This window comes from Anabrus simplex, chromosome 14, assembly GCF_040414725.1.
Source record: "Anabrus simplex isolate iqAnaSimp1 chromosome 14, ASM4041472v1, whole genome shotgun sequence".
Taxonomy (NCBI): Eukaryota; Metazoa; Arthropoda; class Insecta; order Orthoptera; family Tettigoniidae; genus Anabrus; species Anabrus simplex.
The window spans coordinates 94,113,067-94,135,206 of NC_090278.1; the positions used below are offsets into that span (position 1 = coordinate 94,113,067).

The 22,140-nt window shown below is 40.4% G+C and overlaps 1 protein-coding gene across 3 annotated transcripts in view; it reads right to left on the reverse strand.

Annotated features, from left to right (window-relative positions):
- Window positions 1-22,140, reverse strand: part of LOC136885579 (pre-mRNA-processing factor 39) — a 113,949-nt gene that overhangs the window by 71,503 nt on the left and 20,306 nt on the right. The window contains exons 4-7 of one of the 3 annotated variants that reach the window (XM_067158235.2): window positions 9,899-10,124; window positions 4,037-4,338; window positions 1,939-2,064; window positions 536-684 (exon numbers count right to left, since the gene is read on the reverse strand). In XM_067158235.2, the coding sequence (XP_067014336.2) occupies window positions 536-684; window positions 1,939-2,064; window positions 4,037-4,338; window positions 9,899-10,124 (803 nt within the window). Of the gene's footprint in view, window positions 1-535; window positions 685-1,938; window positions 2,065-4,036; window positions 4,339-9,898; window positions 10,128-22,140 lie in introns of all 3 variants that reach the window. The other 2 variants (XM_067158236.2, XM_067158234.2) reach the window with 2 other exon arrangements.

Sequence of the window (22,140 nt, forward strand, 5' to 3'; positions counted from 1 at the left end):
TTATTTCTTTATTTAGTAAAAAACACATTATTTGAAGATAAAATCTCATTTAGAAATATTTTAGGAATTGATATGTGTTGTTTCTTACAGAGTTTGACAGAAACTAACATTACAAAAATCTATTCTACCCAATCAAAAACTTCCTGCTATCTTGTAATATTTAGTAACACCCAAGGTAGTTTTCAAGTGAATTTCAGTCAAATTTTGTAAAAATTTTCCTAAAACATTACCCTCATTTCATTCCATGCGTCTAATATCATAAAAAGACTGACACTACTCGTATATCATATAGTTCAATAACTTCATCACCTGAGACCTTTCCCATTCTGTCGCATGGTATGCTCTGCTATCTTCAGGCCATGTTGTATTCGTATAGCTACCCTTGCTGCTGCGTATGTAGCACATGCACTGTGCCACAAAAATCCAGTGTAAATAGGGGCTAACACACAAGTAAGATTTGTGTGAAATGGCAAATGATTTATAACCAAGTAGAGTATAGGAAATACAAATGCACTAATACAAGATACAATCATACCTGAACTCCATCCCACAAGCCTCGATTCCCTTCTCAAACTGGGTGCGTATCCTCTGTTCATCATCTGGGTAAGTTGCCTTCATGTAATTGAGGTAATGAATCCAGAGATCTACACTGAGTGGGATGGCCTTCAGCCCTCGCTCAAACACCTACGGACACATATCGACAACATGGTAGAATTCGTGACAATATGCTCCACCCCTTTCCTCCAAAAGAAACCCCCCTAAAAAAAGAAAACATACATACTACAGCACTTACTTAGCCTACAATACCCCACACTAAAATAAAATACCAAATTAGAAGACATATTTAGCTAGTACAGTGTCACCTTTTGAGCGGAAGTAAGACTCACTCCATCGCTGAAGTATCCCGCAGGATCCACATCGCCGGGGCACAATTTTAGTCTTCTGGTACAAAGGCCCGTTCTTCCAAAGAGAGAGGAGAGCAAGTGCGGTCTCCGACAACAAATGGCTTTAATTCCCTCACACAAGACTAGGGATTGGAAAGACATACATGTAACCTCAACAACCACTTATCCCCTCTTTACGCTACCTTGCAATCAACGTAAATCGAGGATAAGCAATATTCTTTCTTTTTTGTCCGAAATTCAGCAAGAAAAAATAAATAAAGAGAGGTACTTACTCATTTGTGTGAAAAAATGTCCGTTGCTAAAAAAAAGGGGGTTAAAAATACACTGATGTACACTACTAAAGCTAAAGGAGAACTTAAGAAACTTATTACAATTATACAGTATACTAACAATTCTACACACGACACATCTCAACAGTCTTCTCTCTCTATTTTTTTTTTTTAACAAATTGAAGGAAGCCTCTTCGTTTCTTCAATGCTCTTGAGACTCGTCAAATTGTACCTAGTTGGACATTACAATTAATTAACTTATAGTAGATCATTACAAACTAAAGACTTAGTTCTAGTTGTATAATACAAATCTTTTTGTTTAAAAAAATTGAAAGAGAAATATTGCAGGCAAAAGATGTTAAATTACCACGTTCTCTTCACTGCATTATTGCCATTTCAAAAGCAATAATATCGGAAGCCATTTCGGGGCACAGGCACAGTTGAAGCTGTTGGAAAAAACATTTGCAATTTTCAGACCCATATGTTTCTAGCTATTTTTAAATTCCAACATCCTGCCAAGTTGTTTTTTTTAAATGTGCTTCTGTTTTTTCTAAATGTGTAAGAAAAAAAGTAGAAAACTCCACAAGAAACATACAGACAAGATACACTGGAATGTATTTAGCCTTCCAGCCAACAGGCAAAACGAAACAAATAATGCCTGTTGCAGTAGCTGAAGATCAGGCATACATGCAATAAACACATGGTAAATAGATTCCAATGTACTGACAGGTGTACATCCCATGTGGACACAAGACGTAACTTACGTTCTCACACTTGTCCTTATTGCCCTTCCTCTTTTCATAATCGGCATACTTGCGCCAATATCCATAACAATAGGGATAGTGCGAGAGGAAGGCATCATACGCTTCGCGAGCAGCATCTATGTCGTTCTGTGAAATAAAGGAATAGAAAAAACAAATCAAGATAAATTTGTGAACAGGACATTAATGAAAAACAAACTAACCCACATTCTCTTATAAACAATAATAATAGTAATTACAATGCAGTAAGCCATGAAAAATCAGTTCAAGAGAAAAAAAGGGGTCCATAACATTCACCCATATCAATTCCATTATGAATAAGAACACATAAAAGGACAAACACAATATTCCCTGTCTCTATTCAGCTTTCTTCTTGTCCTACACTTCCAGCATGAAGACTGAAGGTCTGTCAAGCTGCCCCTCAATGAGTGTTGATGCCCGCCCTACTGAGGAAGCTGGGAAGCAGAAATTAGCTCGTCAGCGGCTGAGAAGAGATGGGCGTACAAGAGCTGGGGCTGATGAGGACAGAGCTTACGTATTTGAAGGCGTGGAGATTATTCTTGCATTTTTGTGTTTTTATGTTTGCCTTCCTCTCATCTTTCTGTTGCTCCCTCTTCCCATACCAACCTGTCCTATTAAGGAGCGGATATACAAAATATTATCCGCATCCGCAAAATGTTATCCGCGGATATTGTAAATATTTAACTATATTACACCCAAGGTACTGAAAGGGATAGAGCTGTTAACACAATACAACAGGTCTGATACCCGGCACTAGGCACTAGGCACCAGACAGCCTGCAGTCCCAGGTTTATAAGGGATTTCCTCTTGAGACAACTACCGATGTATTGAGAGGTTCGCTTTCAGAACTTCTGTTCCTTCCTTCCACTATTAACAGGTAGGAGCCAGTTGGGCTCAGGTCAGATTTACAGCTTTATGGCTCTTTATACATCATTCTCCCATATCAAGGTCAAGGGTCACCTAACCACAGGTAAAAAGAGTATACCTGAGTGAAAAGCAATAAATTTCATTATTTAGAAATTATAAGCAAAATTATTTGCAATACCATACCATTTGCATCTGCCACGACACTACCTTTGTGGATATCCGCATCTGTGCAGGGATCTACATACTATGAATACTTATTCACGTTCCTAACGTGATTTGTCACTTGACTATTCCTTCCCATTAGTTAACTACTACTTTAACAAACGAATATTTCTGCCATGCTAAGTATGTGAAACTCCCTTTAACCCCTTAGCTCCAACCTCCACACATGGTATAGACTTTGTTTTCTTCTCTAGTTGCTTGGACATCTCCTGCTCTTATGTGAAGAGTCATCGATGTGTAAGTCATTTCTCTTTAAAGATCTTTCAAACCATAAAGAAACTGCAATATGTAGCCAAAATTATATGGAGTCCCACTGAATGTGCTCTGTATATAAGCGCAGGCACAATGTGTCAACATCATACATGTGTTTTCTGTCAAAATGAGTCAACACAGAGAACTGAACGAGTTCAAATGAGGCATCATTGTAGGGGTCCACAAATTTGGGCATTCCGTCAGAGATTTTGCAGGAGTTACACGGTGCTCAGGTCCACTGTTAGCTATGTTATCGTGAAGTGGAAATGTCAGGAGAGCATTCAATCCAATCATCACTCTGGTAGACCTACGAAATGAACTGGTAGTGACTGTCAAACTCTTAAGTGTACTGCACAAATCAATCAACAAACATCTTTGCAAACTATTGCAGAGGACTTCCATTGCAGGTCAGCGACAGAATAATCCTTCAAGAGGCAATAGGACTAGGTCTTCAGGATTGTCCTGCAAACCAGTGTGCAATGTGATTGTCCGAGTGTGTGTGTTATAATCATGAATAAAAACAGTGTCAAGTGGAAAACTCGAAACGCAAGAGAAATTGTGATTAAATGTAAATAGTAGTTCAAGAAATGTAGTTGATAGTAAAACATGCCATCTCTCTGCAAAATCATTTCAGTTTTAAAGACCTTGATAAACAGCAAGAATATGTATTTCACGTTTTGAATTTTTTCATACGTCCTTACTTATCACATTCTATTCATAAACTACTATAGTTACTCACCTCTTGATCAACATACTGCAGCAGATACGTCCATCCAGTGAAATCGGTTGGATCCTCTTTAACGGCCTTCCAGTATTTGTCCAGCTCAGAGAGAGCTTTCCGGACGACGACTACCGACTTCACCTTGCCGGCAGTGGCCGGTCTCTTGCTGCTCGGCGTTTCGTCCTCACTGTTCTCGGAAGTAGGGGAACCTGGATCATAGGTATCACCGTCAACAAGCTTCCTCTTTTGGGCCTCAGATTTTACCAAAGCACTGGAGCTCTTGGCTCGTTTCTTCCGAGTAGCAGAGTCCGAACTGCTACCTGGAATTACACCACACGGGTAAGTAAATCCATTGCAAGGATTACTAATTAATGAATATTCCGAAGGATGGCCCACCAGTAATAATAAATAATGTAAGTTGATCTCACTCCATGGTGAGTAGTTATTAAATGTTTTACACCCCTCGTATTCAATCTGTCCTTCCGAATGTTCATTATAAGCCGCCCTTGAGGATACTACCATGTGCTTTAACCATGCAGGGATACAAAAACCAGACGTATCTTGGAACCAACTGGAGGACTGTATAAAATTGTGGGGCCACTTTTCCTGAATAGCTTTCACGTAATAAAAGTAATAGAAATAAATAAACAAGTGACAAATCAAGTTATATAGAGAAAAAGTAACATGAACAGGAAAACACAACAGGATAAACTCAATGACAGGTCAGTGTGGGAAGAGGAGACAAGGACAACCTCCACATCTACACACAATGCTATCTTCAGATAGACTGGCTCTCTCCTCAACGAGAAACAAACCTGTCAAGGACCGAGTTGAATTGGATGTAGAACAACCGATTTTGATAAGGAGAGCACTCACCAATTTGAAGACGTGTATGAAGATTAAGATTGTCCTTTTGCGTTTTTATGTTCTGGTACGAAATCTGGCAGAAGCAAAATCTATACAGGGTGGATATGAACTCTACCAACAAAATTTCAGAGGTTCTTCCGGAGCGTTTGCCGTGTATTCTGATAATACGTAACCCATGGTCTCTAGCAGCGCATTTTGCCCGTTTTGGTAACCCCTAACAACTTCTATGGCTTGCGACCAGAACGTATCCATTGCATCCGAGAACTTGCTGGTGATCTTGCAGTGAAACGCTCCCACACTTCAACTCAACTGCTTGGTCTTGCCTCAGATTTTGTTCCCTACAGTGTTAGGTGTATGCAGTGAGTGATACGATATGGATAGATTTACTCGTGCAGAGTTTGTCAATATGCACCTTGCGTACAGTTACACGAAATTACTGGAAGCGACGTGCCAAGACGCTATCAGAAGGCAACATTATCATAGTAAAGTATAATCTCCTTAATTTAAAGTTGTTGGGACGCAAAAATAGGACTCTGAATTAACCACCAACCCATTACTCAGAAATGCCAACCCTTGGCGTGTCACAAAGTAATTATGACCCGTTACCACATGCAATTAACCATTATTCCCAGTTAGAACCTTCCACATGCCATGGAAAAAACTGTTTCCAAAATGTATCCAACAAGATGCATTTAAATTATTCAAGTAACGACTTTAATAACTTGCCGGCAAGCAATCGCACACACGGAAAAAAAAAAAAAAAAAAACCACATGATTCAAAGATGAGGACAATTATGTAGGCTCCCTGTGCAAGTGGTTTATTTTTTGGATTACCGTACTGCCTGCATTTTTAGATGCCTTGTACTTGCAAGGAAAGTACCCGACATCCTTAAAACATCGTGGCTTATTGAACTTTCCTGTATCAAGGAGAGGCAGTCTTGATTCCATCTGCATTAAAGCAGTACAGTGACCCCACCCTTGTACGATTTCTCGGTCTGGCACTTCTGTTTGGGCTCTGCATTTTTTTTTTTTTAATGCAGATTCATCTGCACTGACAATATTGTTTGGTGCGTACGGATTAACTACAGGAGCCACGCTTTTTCGCCAACTGTTGGCATCGCCAGTGTTTGCACACTGCCTGCTACATGATATTGTGGCATTTCTAATGCCGGAAACAAAAAAAATCATCATTTCACTTGAACTCAGCAACTAGCACTCTGCAGACACACTGAAGTGTGTGAAAGTGCGGGAAGCTACCGCTGCACATTCCAGAAGACACATTCTGTTGTGACATGGAGAAATTTTGAATTTAAATTACTCTGCAAAATAATGTTTTTTAATGTAAATGCAGTTTTGAATTAAAAGTAATGGGACCGACATTGTTCTGCGGATTACGAATTATCCGTATTTTGAAATATCGAGGTTCTACTGTATATCTGCAGCGTCACACAGGCACCTACGACAAAAAAAAAAGGCACCTTCAACAGAAGGTGTTAAAAGCGTTTGGTGACAATCCTGCCACCTGCAGTCTCACCACATTGCTCCACCTGTGAACTTAAGTCATGCAACTGAGGGTAATGAGTAGTTGATTAATTAACCTGTAATATCACGAACCAAGAGACATTACACTTATTTTGGTAACAACCCACTGAAGAACATAGGTTCCTAATATCAAAACACTCAGCAAACATCCCTAACAACCTTTGAAAACGTTTCTGTCGAGTTCATATATGGATAGGAAATAGATGAAGAGCAGTGACTTAACATGTAAGCACACACAAAATATGTAAAATGTAGGCTACTCTATTCACGTGTGCTTACATGTTAAGTCACTGCTCCTCATCAGTTACCTATACATATATTATTCATTTTGTGTGTTTCTTTTCATGTTCCTATTTTGCTTGGTATGACTTAAATAACTACTTGTTCCCTTCCATTACTTAAAATTAATGACCCTTTCGGTTCACTTTCTTCTACTGTTAATAGAGTTCCACCGCCTGGACTCATATTTACCATACGTATCTTCCTTTTTCCTGCTGCTATCCAGTTTTCTTATCTCACACTTCTCACATCAAGATTAAAGACTGATCAATCCAATCAATCATCTGCATTTAAGGCTGTCGCCAAGGTGGCACAATCCCTATAAGTTTTTTAGCTAGCCTTTTCTTAAATGTCTTCAACAAACTTTAAATTTATTGAACATTTACCTTGACAAATTATTCAAATTCCTTATTCCTTGACCTATAAATGAATATCTGACCCCAACTTGTCCTCTAGAATTCCAAATTTATTTTCATATTTATTTCCTACATTTAAAAGCTCCAATGAAGTCTATTTGACTACTGTCATTAAACACTATCTCTCCACTGACAGCTCAGAACACACCACTTAGTCGAGCAATTCATCTCATCCCTACTACAATTCCTAAATACCCTACTGATATGTGAAGAGATCTGTAACCTTTATTAACAACCTCGTTAATATGATTACTACAATGGAGATCACACCTAAGTACCTCCAGTGATCTCAGTGAGGTTCAATCACCCTATCAACATAGTAATTAAAATTGAGAGGACTTTTCCTCTTGGTAAAACTTACCAACATAATTTACCATTCTGTTTACCATCATATCATTGTCTGCTGTCCATCTCACAACATTGTCTAGGTCTTTTTGTAGTTTCTCACAATCTTGTAACTTATTTACCACTCCATACAGTGTATCATCTGCAAAAAGCCTTATGGGCAATTCCAGTTATATACGTATATAAGAAAATATAAAGTCCCAATAATACTGTCCTAAGGTAGACCCTACAGGATCAGACAATGCTTCACCTAATCTAATTCTCAGAGTCCTATTTTCTAGAAACTGAGCCACCCGTTCAACCACTCTTTTGTCTCGTCCAACAGCCCTCATTTTCTCAGAAGTCTCCCATGATCTACCCTATCAAAAGCCTTGGACAGGCCAATAGCAACACAGTCCTGAATATTGAATATCTGCTATATCTAGCTGGAATCCTACAAGTTGAGCCTCACTGGAATAGCCCCTCCTTAAACCCGAAATGCCTTCTATCAAACCAGTCAGTAATTTTGCAAACGCGTCCAATACGAACACAGCTTACAAACATCAAGAAGATGGCCCCTCATTGACTGTTGTTGAGGCTGGGAAGTAGAAATTAGCTCAATGGGGTTGAGAAAAATGTATGTAGATCTGAGATTGATGAGGATAGATGTGAAGACATGGAGATTGTAATTGTCTTTTATGTTTTCAAGTTTGTCCTTGTCTCCTTCTACGGTTCCCTTTTCCCCAGAATGATCTCCCATTATGTTTATTCTAATTTACGTTCTAAACGGCTTGAAAAATCATGACTGACTGGCCTTTCAACTCAAAGCAGAGTGGGCTTTCTTTATGTCACACGAAAATTCTAGCCTTGAAATCTGTTCTGACAGGGTTAAAGCACTCCAGGTCCATTATGCATGAGTATTTTGTTTTCACGAATTTCTTAGCCATAAAGTCAGGAGATGATTGAGGCAAGTTATAGTTTTAATATTCATAAATGCTCAAACAAGAAATCTAACAGAAGCTATATAATCATAATGTATACAAACCCACGGTGTATCAAGATTCAATACGCCAACTTCTAGGGATGATAGAAGAGATCAAATAAGTGCTTTTTTAGTAAATAACCACAGGTCTAAAACACTGACTGACAAAATCAGAAACTGTTCTGTAGGGGTATAAATTAGATTCTAATTCCTAAAAACTTATTACATACTCTATTAAACATGTCCCAATGTCAGAATGCAATGTCTGTGCTGTGATGTCATGCAGAACGTTTAAGATCAGAGCGAGAGAGTGTAAGAGACTCCAATGAAATCCAAGGAAGAGTTCATCACTCCGGTGTTTTCAGCCGCATACTGTCGACAGAATCTTGGGGTCTTTGAACTGTCCTTTGAGATGTGGTACTACCAATGCCTGCTCAGAATATCATGGGTTGACAGAATATTTAAGACTTAAGTACTCCAACAATCGAACAAAGACCAAAGGCCATGCACGTCAAAAAGAAACTGAAGTAATTTGGCCATATCATTCGAAATTATAAAAATAGGAGAAGTAGGGGAAGGAGAATATCCTGGCTGTAGAATCTACAAGAATGGTAGGACTCAGTACAACGACTTTTCCAAGTTGCTGAAAACAAGAATCAGGTCGCCGTAATGACAGCCGACATCTGATGAGGATATGGCACTACTACTACTACTACTACTAGTAGTAGTAGTAGTAGTAGTAGTACGGTAACTGTATATTACAAGAAAATATACTGAAGCTCAAACCTTAGGCAATACATAGCACATCTTATACAAACCTTAGAACTAAGGATTAGCGACATTTTGAGCTTGCTGATCGTTTGCATTCCAATTTAAGAATCTCATCTTTAGTGACTCACAGCACACTTGGGAAATCTGAGCTGGTTGAAGATGATGATGTTTGGTGACTATATTACAAGAAAGCATACTATTAAAATGTTCTACAGTCAATAGAGAACAACCTAAACATGAGATGGCATGTCGTTGCAGAGTGTGCATTGAAGCAGGAGGATGCCCTTTTGGACTATTCCAACCTGTAGTTATTTAATAAAAATTACCTGTTTGGTCCCTTCTTTATTCCTAGAAGTTTAACACTGTATGTATAAGACACAGATGGAGAGTAGCAACTTAGAAACTACAATATACATCCAAGAGAGACATGGGTCCAGAATGTATCTTTAGGTCCAGACTTCATAAGTGAAGGATAGAATAAGAATTATAATGGTCACTGGTGAGGTAAAGGGAGGAGATAGAAGGCGCTGTTATGTAGTGATAAGGCCGCGTGCTTCCCCAGACCTGCGTAACAGATGATGTCCAATTTTGGAATCTCTACAAGAAGGTGGAAAGTTGTGGGTAAATGTGGTTTGATTGATCTGGGTAGAATAAAATAAATGCACTTCAAAAGAGCACAAAAAATAAAATGCTACAGACCTGAGGCAGACTTTGTGCCACTTTCCTTCTTCTTGTCCGTCTTCTCGGGAGGTAGTTCATCCTCAGAGACCGCCTCGGTCTCGGGTAGGTCCACTGCAGCAGGAAACTCCTCATCTGATACAGCCTCTGTCTCCAGAGGTTCCTTAACTTCATCATCAGCAGTCACCTCGTCCACAGTTACCATACCAGCCAAGGGTTCGCTACAATTTGAGTCGCCACCATCCTCCTGCTAACAGATTACAAACGTCCTTGAAGTCGACAATAGTAGAGAAAAGAATAACACATTTATACCAACATTTTTATGAGAAAAAGTTTGAGAGTAAATTTGTATGGAACATAATCTTGGAAACCACTCAATTTTGTTGATGCTTTCACCATTAAACAGATAATTTCTTCCAGATTATTATAGGCTATATATATAACTATAGTTCAGTTATTATGAGTTTCGACTTGACATTTGAGTGCTGCCTTTTGGCGGAGGGTAAGTGAATTAATCAACAGCCAATCATAGACAGCCGATCGCTCCGATAGGGCGCGTTAGACTCCAGTTGCGGTTAGCAGTGTTGCCGATTTGTTGTTTACTGTAACCACGTGCTATCAGCTGTGTGTTGTATTGTGCTCAGTTCTTTTCGCGGTCTTTGAGCTAGGTTGTTGTTCGTTTATATTTCGCAGTGTAGAGTTTATAAATGTATTGTTTAGTATTTTTAATAGTATAGCGCGTTATATTGTAGTAAATAGTGTGTAACATGTGATCTATTTTATATAGTAGCTTAGTTTAACATTTCGTTCGGTAGTTAAATAGTAGGTTAATTTTAGGCCCGTGTGTGAATTTGATGTTCTGTCATGTCGACACGTACGTTTAAGGATGAAGCTCCCAAGAGAAGAAAGCCCTTCGGACGAGGTACTCCACTAAGGAGCCGGGCCCGGGAAATTGTTTGTAATGTTAGTCATTCTTGACAAAGCACCAACAATGGCGGCTAAAAAGAATGAGTTGATTAAGTGGTTGAAGGAGCACAATATTTTGGTTCGCGATGACATGGGGAAGGGAGATCTTATGCATCTCTTGAAACAAAACAAGCCCCAGTACCCAGTTTATGTGGTGGATAGCCAGAAGGAACGGGCATAAAGTAGTTCAGACGATTATGTTGAAGACTTTATTATCTCTTTAGGGTCAATCGAGAGTGAAACCTCAACAGATGATGACAATGCCGATAGTGATTGAGAAATGAGTGGTATATTCGCCTTTGTAGGATTATTTCCTTCGTTACGGGAAACTGAATCTAACAGCAACGCGAGATCTTCTACATGGTGAGTAGAAATTTAATTTAATTTTCTCACGGGTTATCTGTTCGAGCATTAACATATTTTTATCTTCTAGCCTTATCCTAAATGTGTTGTGCATTATTGATCTTACGTGAATCATGTATGTTGCTACAAAGAATAACCGATTATGGACTTATATTCCAGTATTTACATTTCGGTTCGTGTTGTGTATCGTGAATCAGCTGTTTGTATTCGTGGCAATTTGGCACCACCGGCTGACTTCCGGCTAAATGCCAAGTCGAAACTCATAAAAACGGAACTATATATTGGCTTATCAGAGGAGCAGATACTTCGAAAATGTATTGGTTTTCCAATATTCATTTAAATTTTATAAGGGCTAGACATCTGGCTAGAATATACCAAAACGTGTTTTACAACACACATTAACCCGCAATTTCCTTTACTTTTGCAGTTCTTGATTGTTTCCGTATTTTTAAAGTCTTCTTTTAAAGTTTTGGTTTTTATCAATAAATTGATATTAAATTTATGGCCAAAGAAAACAAATTTGATGTTTGTACTGCACTTCACGAGGCACCCCCTGCGACTGTGACTGCTTATAAATACTCAGGCATACTGTTCACAAGTTGTTGGATGGTCTGACGGGATGCGATCCCACTCCTCCAGCAATGATGTTCTCAATTGTGCCAAGGTGTTTCTTCCGAGCGTACCCCATACATGACCAATGGGGTTTATCTCAGAATACAAGCTAGCCAGTTCAGGGTTCACATACCAACTTCCTGCAGATCGCCATACCACAGCAGTCCAAGCAAGAAATCATCTCTGATGCCTACACCCTTGACGAGTCTCTCTTCGTGAGGGTGCACGTTTCGATACCATAGGTCACAATTCATATGAAGCATCTGGTCAGCACTGTTGATTCTGTTTTCTTTCGAATCTTAACATCTCACAGAAGAGAGAAATCTTCTGTGCCCTGCTGGTGATCTCTCTTGAGACTCCACTGCCATGCTCCAATTGGTGGTCTGCTACTCTTATACTCACTGGACAGCCATATCTGTTCACCACCATCTTAGTCTCACTGATTTTGAGGTTGAACTCCTAAAACTTTGCCTCCCACATGTCAAGTCTTGCCTGTACCTTGTCTTCTGTTTCTCCCAAAATCATTACATCATCAGCATAGGCAACTGCACTAAGTTGACACTAAATTTCCTTAATATCCTTCATTATATCATTAACGGTAGTGGAGACAGTGCAATGCCCTGCTGGACTGTACTCTTGGTTGTAAATGCTTGTCCAACTTGAAACGCAGCTGGTAATTTCTTGCACAACATCTAGACTTCCCTTGCAAGCCCTTAAAGTGCCTTCCATTTTTACAAGCACTGACAAATCTTTTGTATTAAATATTTTCTTAATTAGAATATATTTTCTTTATCTCACTTATCATACCAAGACACTAGAGCTGTGTCTAAGTATAGGAACAACCAGTCCGGATGGTTTGAGAGAAGAAATGAAATCATCAAGATGGTCAAGAAGAAAGAAAACCACACTGATATTTGCAAATACTGTATCATGATACAGGGTAGGAGAGATGATGACATATAACAATGACCACACTGATGGAAAGAGGAATTTGACAAAAATCAGTTCACTTGGAGATGAGCAGAGGAAACAAAAAATGATTAGGAGATTAAAACAATCAGTGGATCTAATTCGCAATGCCTTATTTTCTAATAAAATTATAGAAAATACAGGTGAAAATGGAATAAAGCATCGCCTGGAAGTACAAAGGGGGCCTAACATCGAGGTCATCGGCCCCTATGGTATGAAATGAGACTAAATGCAATTTAAAAGTACAAAATTCATCCACTGACCAGAATTCAAAACGTGATGAAGAATGAATTGATGAATATGAATTTTTAAAAATCAGTGGATCTGACCCGCAATGCCTCACAATCCCAGAAACAATATTACTGACCAAGGGACTGCTTCCTAAGCACAATCCTGCAACGATGATGCTTGTCTAAAGGGGTTCAATATCCATGTCAACGGTCCCTCATAATGGCACTTATCGCTAGCAAAGCAGAACCATAGCGTCTCTCAAGTTGCTGTACTAATCAAAGGTAGCGTAAACTCACCGGTACTCGCGAGTTTTAGTCAACGACGCAGATCGACTGGGTCCACTCCGTAAGGATGTGTACCACGGTACGATGATCGACACCGGAGGGGGTTCAGTAAATACAAGTGTGTTACTATACTGTGACCAATCCGAAAACGACATAATACCATTGCTTCCTTCCAAGGAGCCCAAAGGGAAGTCCTACATACCTCTGTTGTACCTTTTACCGCTCTCAGCTTATTTGGAAGTGGAGAGGCCTGCCACTCCATCTCCCATTGGGACATAACCAAATGTCTCAGCTGAGAGCGAATATCACTTGCTGGAACCCTGTAAGGCAACGGGGGCAGTGTAACTGCTTCCTTGGCAGCCTTATCTGCTAACTCGTTTCCCTTTACCCATGTGGTTTGGGAGCCACATAAACGTCATTCTGGTGTCGGCATCCGAACACCCGGCCAGCAGGTACTGGATCCGCTGCACCAGATGATTAAAATTGAAATAATTGATAAGGAGATTCCACCTATTCAATACCAAAAAATAAGAAATGTAGCGAATTACATTCTCATTTAATAATAATTAGAAATGGTACCGGTTTCGACCCTAGTCCAGGTCATCATCAGCCGATTAAGAAATGGAAAACAATGCATAGGATCAGTAGAAGAGGCAATATGAAAAGGAAATGAACGGGGGTAAACACTGTAGAACTTAGAAGTAAAATACAAGTCATTCAAAAGAAAAACAATGCGCAATTCTCTTAGCGGCAGCAAGGCACACGTAGCGCTAGGCAAAGTCCCACAATGATTACGAATAGCGGAGAACTGTTCAAAGCCAGTTATTTAAACACTGTCAGGCATGAAGTCACATCACAATCGAACACATACAAAGGTCCATATTCGTGTAGGAGTTGAAGACGAGCAGATTCATTGAAGCAACTTGCCAGCTCCCGGTGATCAGCGCGAACACATTCAATATCAGGCACTGTGGTTTCAAACGCCAGTTATTTTCCTTGGTTGTGGGAAAGTAAGTATATAGATAAATATATAATTCAATATAACCGAGTGAGTAATTGTGCGCCTATAGAATTCTTAGAACAGTTGACGTGAAAAAACAATTGTGAAGAGAAAAAAACATAGTGAAAAGAGCAATACCGGAAACAAATGAAAACGTATATTCACAGTGCGCAATTTTTAAAACTTAAAAAATTTAGGTCTAGATTGAAGTAGTCGAAATTGGCGTAAGGCAGGAGTTGAGTATGGATGAGAAAAATCGAAATGAAGGTGGAAATGATTTACTTTTTTTTGAGAAAAGATAGAATAAATCAACAGAGGAATAGTGGAAAAAAGAGAAGAGTGAAAGAAATTGAAGATTAATTGGTGTTGAGGAAGGATAAGGTAGGGAGATGAAGGAGTAGTTTAGGGTGGGTTATTGGAGGTAGAAAATGTAGGTAGGAACTTTGTAAGGCATGGAAAATAGAATTGGGGTTTTGAAATTTAGAATTTTTGAGAAGAAGAATTAGAAAGTCGAAAAGGATATTTGGTTTTTCAGAAATGTAGTTTAAGTTGAAATTTGGGTTGAAGTACCGATCAAGGTGGATAAAGCAACTTTCAGTAGTGTTTAACAGGGGACCTTTGTTTATGATTTTAAGTATTTTCATGTCTTTTTCAATATTGGTGAAACTATGCTTGGAGTCTTGTATGTGTTGTCCTATGGCGGAGAATCTATTGTATTTAATGGCGTTGATATGTTCGGAGTATCTGATATTGAAGTTGCGGACGATTTGTCCGATGTAGGAGTAACTGCAGTTGTTGCATTTGAATCTGTACACTCTGGATTTAGAAAAAGCATTAGATTTATTTAGTGATTTAGAGTTGTGTAAAATATCCAAATTTCTATTGTTAGTTCTAAAAGAAATTTTCATATTGTGTTTTTTAAAAATATTAGTTATTTTATAAGCATCTTGAGTGAAGGTGAAAGTGGAAAATGCAGTTGGTTTTGTTGTGTCTTTAGATAAAGTGGTTTTAGGACGGTGTTTGAATTTGTTGATGATGCGGTTTATGAAGGAGTTATTAAAGCCATTGAGTTCAGCAATGTTACGGATGGTGTTCAATTCATTATTTAAATTTTTTTAGACATAGGGGTGTTGAAGGCGCGAAAAATTAAGCTGTTATAAGTAGCACGTTTATGTGCTTGAGGGTGCGAAGAATCTTGTCGTATTGTGGTTGCTGTTTGGGTTGGTTTTTGAATATTTTGTAAGATAAAGAAGAAGGATGTCTAGTGATAGTTAAGTCTAGAAAGTTAAGAGTTTGGTTGTGTTCTGATTCAAGGGTGAATTTAATATCAGGGTCTAACTTGTTGAGATGAATAAGTGTAGAGGCTGCGTTGGATGATTCTTCATTTAAAATTACTAAAGTGTCGTCGACATATCTTCCCCAAAAGAGGATGTTGGAGAAATTATTATTGATTTTTGTGTTTTCTAAGAAGTCAAGGTAAATTTCAGCAAGAATGCCTGAAGCTGGTGAACCCATAGCCAAGCCATCTTGTTGATAAATGGTGTTATCAAAGGTAAAATAATTATTATTAAGAACCAATTTTAAAATAGACATGAAGTCTTGAATTTCAAGTTTACTTAGGTTACTGAATTTGTTTAGGTTGTTGTTAATTATGGGGAATAATTTTGAAATTGGAATACTAGGGCACATGTTTACAATGTCAAAAGAATGGAGAGAAAAATTTGGTTGGATATTACAGTTCTTTAATTTGTTGATTAGATCAGAAGTGTTTTTGATAGATTTGTTAGATAAAAAAAACGATAGTTTTTTAGTAAAAATGTTTGGATGGATTTAGAAGTATTGTATAGGGGACTGGGTCTGTAATTGATTATTGCACCAGATGATGTCGAGGAAAACATGTATTAATGGACTGTAGCAAGCTCAAGAAGTCAGTACAGAGAAAAAGTGTCCGCACTCATCAGACAGTGCGTTCGCAGAGCTTCACAGATAGCACAGAGCTCTGCTGTGTACACACTACAGGTTTCCGAGAGAGCAAAACGAAACTTATCATTGTTGACAACGAACGCACAGCCCTCCTTCGAATCTGGCCTCAAACCATCCGTGTAAACGACGACTGAACCTGGATACCGGCCAACAACGGACAGGAAGAGCCTCCGATAAATCGAAGGGTCCGTGTTTTCCTTCGGGCCAGTGTGCAGATTCAGGATTATTTCAGGGTGTCGTATTATCCACGGAGGTACCCCACTCGGTTGTCTGACAAGGCAGGGAACCGAAGGTAAATGAAACAATCTGTGACTGCTATCCAAGCGTATTCCAACTGGCCGTGTTGCGCCAAGGATAAGCTGTGTACAGCCAACGGTTTCCACTGTGGAATACGCAAGGATAGTTTGGGTGAAGTGGCCTCTGTCGTAAATCTGCAGCATAGGACAGAAGCATTTGCTGGCGCCTCCGGTGTAAAGGCAGTACACCAGATTCAGTGAGCAGGCTAGCAATGGGGCTTGTATGAAAAGCTCCCGTTGACAACCTAACCCAGCTGTGGTGGATGCTATTCAGTTTCGCAAGGACTCTTTACCTTGCTGACCCAAATGCTGCACTGCCGTAGTCTAACCTGGATAAAATATGTGCCCTATAAAATCATAGGAGCACCGTGCATTCAGCTCCCCCATTAGTGCTGTAAAGAAACTTCAAGATATTCAACTTCTTGGTGCACTGCACTTTTAACTGCCGCACATATAACTTCCACAATAATTTGTTATCGAAAAGGAGCCCAAGAAATCTGTGTCAACCACGGGAAGAGTGACATTTCCTAAATAAAGCTCAGGATGCGAGTGAAGAGTGCGCATTCAGCAAAAGTACACGACAGAGGTCTTTGCGGTTAAAAACCGAAAGCCATGTTCTAAAGTCCACTGTTCCACTCTCCTAATAGCTTGCTGTAATTGTCGCTCTGCGACTGCCATATTATGCAAGCTATAATGCAGAGCAAAATCGTCCGCATATAGCGAAGATATTACTGCTGAACCAGCAGCAGTAACAATACCGTTTATGACAATCGCGAACAGAGTGACACTAAGAACCGATCACTATGGGACTCCATTTTCTTGAATGTGGTATTACGAATATACCCTCCCTACTCAGACACGGAATAGACACAGGGACAAAAAATACCGGCAGGTTACCTCGGAATCTCCATGATGTAGGACTGAAAGGATACCATATCATCATGTAGTATCATAGGCCTTTTCTAAGTCAAAGAAAACAGCCACCAAATGCTGTTTGCAGAGAAATGCATCCTGGATAGAACTCTCCAGGCATAGCAAGAGATCAGTGGTCGAGCGAGCGGCTCCAAAACCACTCGGGAAAAAGTCCTTGTTTCTCCAGACACCACACAAGTCGGCGATTTACCATCCTCTCAAATAGCTTACACGAACAGTAAGACAAATAGGTCTGTAACTTCCTGCATACTTAGGTTTTTTGTCATGCTTGAGGACTGGAATGACTATGCCCTCTTGCCACTGAGACGGAAACTCACCCTCTATCCAGATTCGGTTGAACACACAAAGGATATATAATAGACTATCCTCACTAAGGTGTTTCAACATCTGGTTATGGACACTGTCGGGTCCAGGAGACGTGCCCTTGCAAAGCGCCAAGGCGCTGCGGACTTCCCACTCCGTAAAAGGCACGTTATAGTCCTCTGAATCTTGAGTGACAAAACGAACGTGATGACGTTCTGCCTCCCACTTCAGAGTGAGGAAATCACAATGGTAATTCCCGGAGCCAAACACATCCATGAAATGACTGGCTAGATGGTTAGCAATCGAGAGTGGTTCAGTGACGATACTGCTTGCATTGGGAATTCCCAGTACAGAAGATGGTCCTTGGATACCCGAAATACGTCGAAGTTTAGTCCACATGTGAGATGACGGGGTATATGATGTCATAGACAACACATATCTCTCCCACAAAACTGTCTTACTCTGTCGAATAAGAACTCGTGTCTTAGCACGGAGTTTCTGAAGTGTTACCAAATTGGCTACAGTAAGAAGTCTACGATAGCGTTTATGAGTGCGACAGCGTTCTTTGATAGCTGCTGCAATTTCTTCGTTCCACCAAGGAACGAGTTTTCGGAGAGGAGTCCCTGAAAACAATGGAATAGACTCCTCAGCAGCAGCAAGAACAACTTGTGTTACGTAATTGATTTCGCCGTCTACGCTCCGCCTGGTCACGTCATTAAAAACAGCTAGTGGTGTGAACTTTGGCCAATCGGCATGTTTAAGAATCCATCGAGGAGGAGCCTCGACGGATTTCTGTTTCAACCAAGTAAGAACAAAAGGAAAGTGGTCACTGTCACAGAGATCATCGTATATATTCCACCGAAAGAGGGGAACCAGTGTTCTGCTGCATAGACTGACGTCTATGCGAGAGTATGTGCCATAACGTACACTGAAATTAGTTGGTTCACCTGTATTCAAAATATATAAATCAAGCTCTCTTGCCAATGTTTCAACTCCCTTCCCCTGGGGCAAGGCGCTACAGAGCCCCATATAAGGTGATGGGCGTTGAAATTGCCCAATAAGAGAAAGGGAGGTGGAAGCGGATCCACAAGATCAGTGACATTTATATTAAGAGGCTGGCCTGGTGGAAAATAAACATTACACACTGTTGCTATGAAAGGAAACGCGAACTGCTACAGCCTCCGGCGGGGTTTGGAACCTCTTCGCTGTAGGTATCAGAACGGACAAAAATGCCAATGCCGTCAGAAGCCCGGTCAGCATAATGTCGCTCCGTCGAGTAAAGTCGAAAATTTTTCAAGACCGCATGATGACCTGGTCTGAAATTTGTTTCCTGAATGCAGACTATACTCGCCGAACACTCACTAATGAGCTGGCGCAGCTCCACGCCGCTAATTCAAATATTGCGCCAGTTGAAACTCCTCTACTGGAGAAAGCCTGAACTTTAACAAACTGTATTAACTCAACGGTTTCTCGGAAGATGTCACTATCTGGCAATTTGGAAGTGTTCTGAACTGTGTCTATTTCGATTTGTGTTTGTTTGTTCCGTATCAAGAAATTTGGACATTCTCTATCAGATGTCTCTACCAAAAGTATGATAACGCACTCTGGTGTAAAGGAATGTACTTTCTTGAAGAAATTTTGTATTCATAAGTTTTGTCTTAACTAAATTTTGCTCTGTCAGTTGTAGGTTGGCAATATAATCCTTTCTTTCCGCCTGTTTTGAATGTAGCCAATCAGGAATTTCTGTAATTAATTATCCACCAATAAGGTGTTTCTTCCTCATCTTGTGTATTAGTTTTTGCTGTTATCCAATAAAATTTTGTGGGCGGGTTGTAATCATTCATGAAACGTCTCGAATTTTCCGCGAGGGTATAAAAACTGCTGATTTTCTGGTCTCCTGGACCACTTCATCGACATCTTGCGTAGTGTGTGATTATGTAGCATGGGGCGGGTAGCGCCTCTTTCTTCGGGCAGTAATTCATCAACAAGGTAATGGCCGTTTAATAACTTTATTTCTTGCTAGCTCAGCAGTCTAACCCTCGGGGCAGGTTCGAAACTTTTCTCATGTAACCTACCTTTAAAATGTAAAAAACATTTGGTGAAAATTCCATCTCTTTAACTACAAATTGGGATAGAGAGTGCCTAACCCTCTCGAGCTCCCACTCATATTGTTTTGAGGTGACTACGTTTTCATAACCGTTTTCCTTCTCTTCTTTATGTAATTAAGTTTTCTTATACGTGTCACCTCCTTAGTATGGGGTTAGCCCTTGCGTAAGCGGCCTAGTGCCAAGTAGGTTTTAAAGGTGTATTAGGAGTGCAAGCTTTGCCTCCATTCAATTTTGTATTATGGGCCAGTAACTTAACCTGATGTTTTATTTTCCTCATGTAAAGGCCCTGTAGGTTGGGTATCAAATACCGCTGTTTCTTGGTGTTCCTTGAGGGCAGGTAGAAGTAAAGTTGGTTGTGCTTATAAAATTGAGAGCAGGTCAGCTCTTTCTGGTTTATTTGGAAAGTGCCTCTATGAGGCTTGATACTACTAAGCGGGAGCTAGAGCTCCATGTAATTAAGGGTCTTGTGCCCATTGATATTTGTGGTTGTGAGTCGAGAACTCAGACTTTGGGGCTCGTAGCCCAGAATTTGTAAATTTGCTTTGTACCTGAGTGTTCTTTGTTATTTCACCTAGTGAGAATTGTTAACCGTTGTTATCTGTTGATTTTGAAAAAGAAATATAACCTTGTTAAAGTTTTAAATTAACTTTAATTTCGTAGTTGAGACCTATTCCAGCCCGCACCTTCTTTCACCTCTGCAAATCCACAAAACTCCATAACAATAACCATTACAATTCCACTGTAACAGTGAAATAGTGTGAGTGTAGACTTCTGAGGTTTAGGTTAGAAGCAGCAAAGTGCTACCTAACCTACACCCATATCCCCATCCGAAGATGGAGATAAATGCTCCATGTGCATCACCTCGTCACCCGACGCTGGTGCAGACTCAGACCCTCCGGGTGGAGGGCATGAGACCCCAATCGTAGGAGAGGTGGAAGAACGCCTTATAAGGGCGCTCTTCTTTTCCACCATCGATTCTTGTTTAGATGGGCTGGGAAGTAATTTCCCAGCCCTGGTTGATGTTACCGCCACCGCTGGCTTAGACGCAACTTTCGCCGACCTCGTGAGGGAAGGACAAGTTGTCTTCTTCCCCTGCTGTGCCGGCGTAGGTTTCTTAGCTGGCACAGGCTTATTTGTGGTCGAAGGCTCGGATGAACCCGCCTTCGAGCTCTTTCTCTTTGCAGTGTTGTTCACAGGAGCAACTGCTGCCTTGGGCGCAGCAATCTTCTGGGAAAGTATGCCAGTTATAAATGACGAACCTGAGGGAGACTTTGCTATCATGCTGAAATCTAGTGTCTTGGCTGGTGCATTCAGAGAATTAAACTGATGGCGTGCTTCCTGGTAAGAAAGACCATCCAGGGTCTTGATCTCCTGGATCTTTTTCTCACTCAGGTATACCGGACAGTTACAATCTCGAGGAGAATGGAGACCAGGGCAGTTAGCACACCTATATGGAGTTGTGCACTCTTCTACACGTACCACACAGATGGATTCGAACAAGGTATCATGTGTCCGAATCTCATTGAGATCATCGTATAGGAGGCGGGATGTACGGCCTTACATCGCAACAATAGGTTGTTACCTTGACTTTCTCTGGCAACACTGACAATTTGAAGGAGACTATGAACGCACCCGTGGCACCGTTTTCACCATTGAATTTGCACGTGATGCGTTGGACGTGTGGTACGCCACGGTGCTTCAAGTCTTCTATCAATTCATCATCAGTGTTCATCACGGTGGAAAATAACTCCACGAACCAGATTCAAGGTTTTGTGCTCTTCCACTCTGACGGGGATTTTGTCAAAGTGGTCGACTTAAGCAACCGATCTGCTTGGATGCAGTGCTCGTCTTTAGAAGCAAACCATCATTGCGCATTTTCTTAAGATCCTAAAGTTCACCGTATACACATTTGAAGTGTCGACTGAAAAGGATCGATTTGACCAGCTTGAAATCTTGCCCATCGGTTCTGGTAGCAACCAGGAACCTAGGGAAGCTGGAACCCAGACTAATACGATGCACTTGTTCCCAAGTGGTTACCCCCTTAGGGAATCAAATGTTAAAGACTTGGGTAGCGAACTACCCGAAGAGACAGGCGGATGTGGTTTCAACGCCATGCCCGAAATCATCCTTCCCGAATGTCACCCACTCCGATCAGGGACCTCTGTAGACGAACCAAGCAGCCAAGGCAATACCCACCTGGTCGTAGCCAAGGCAA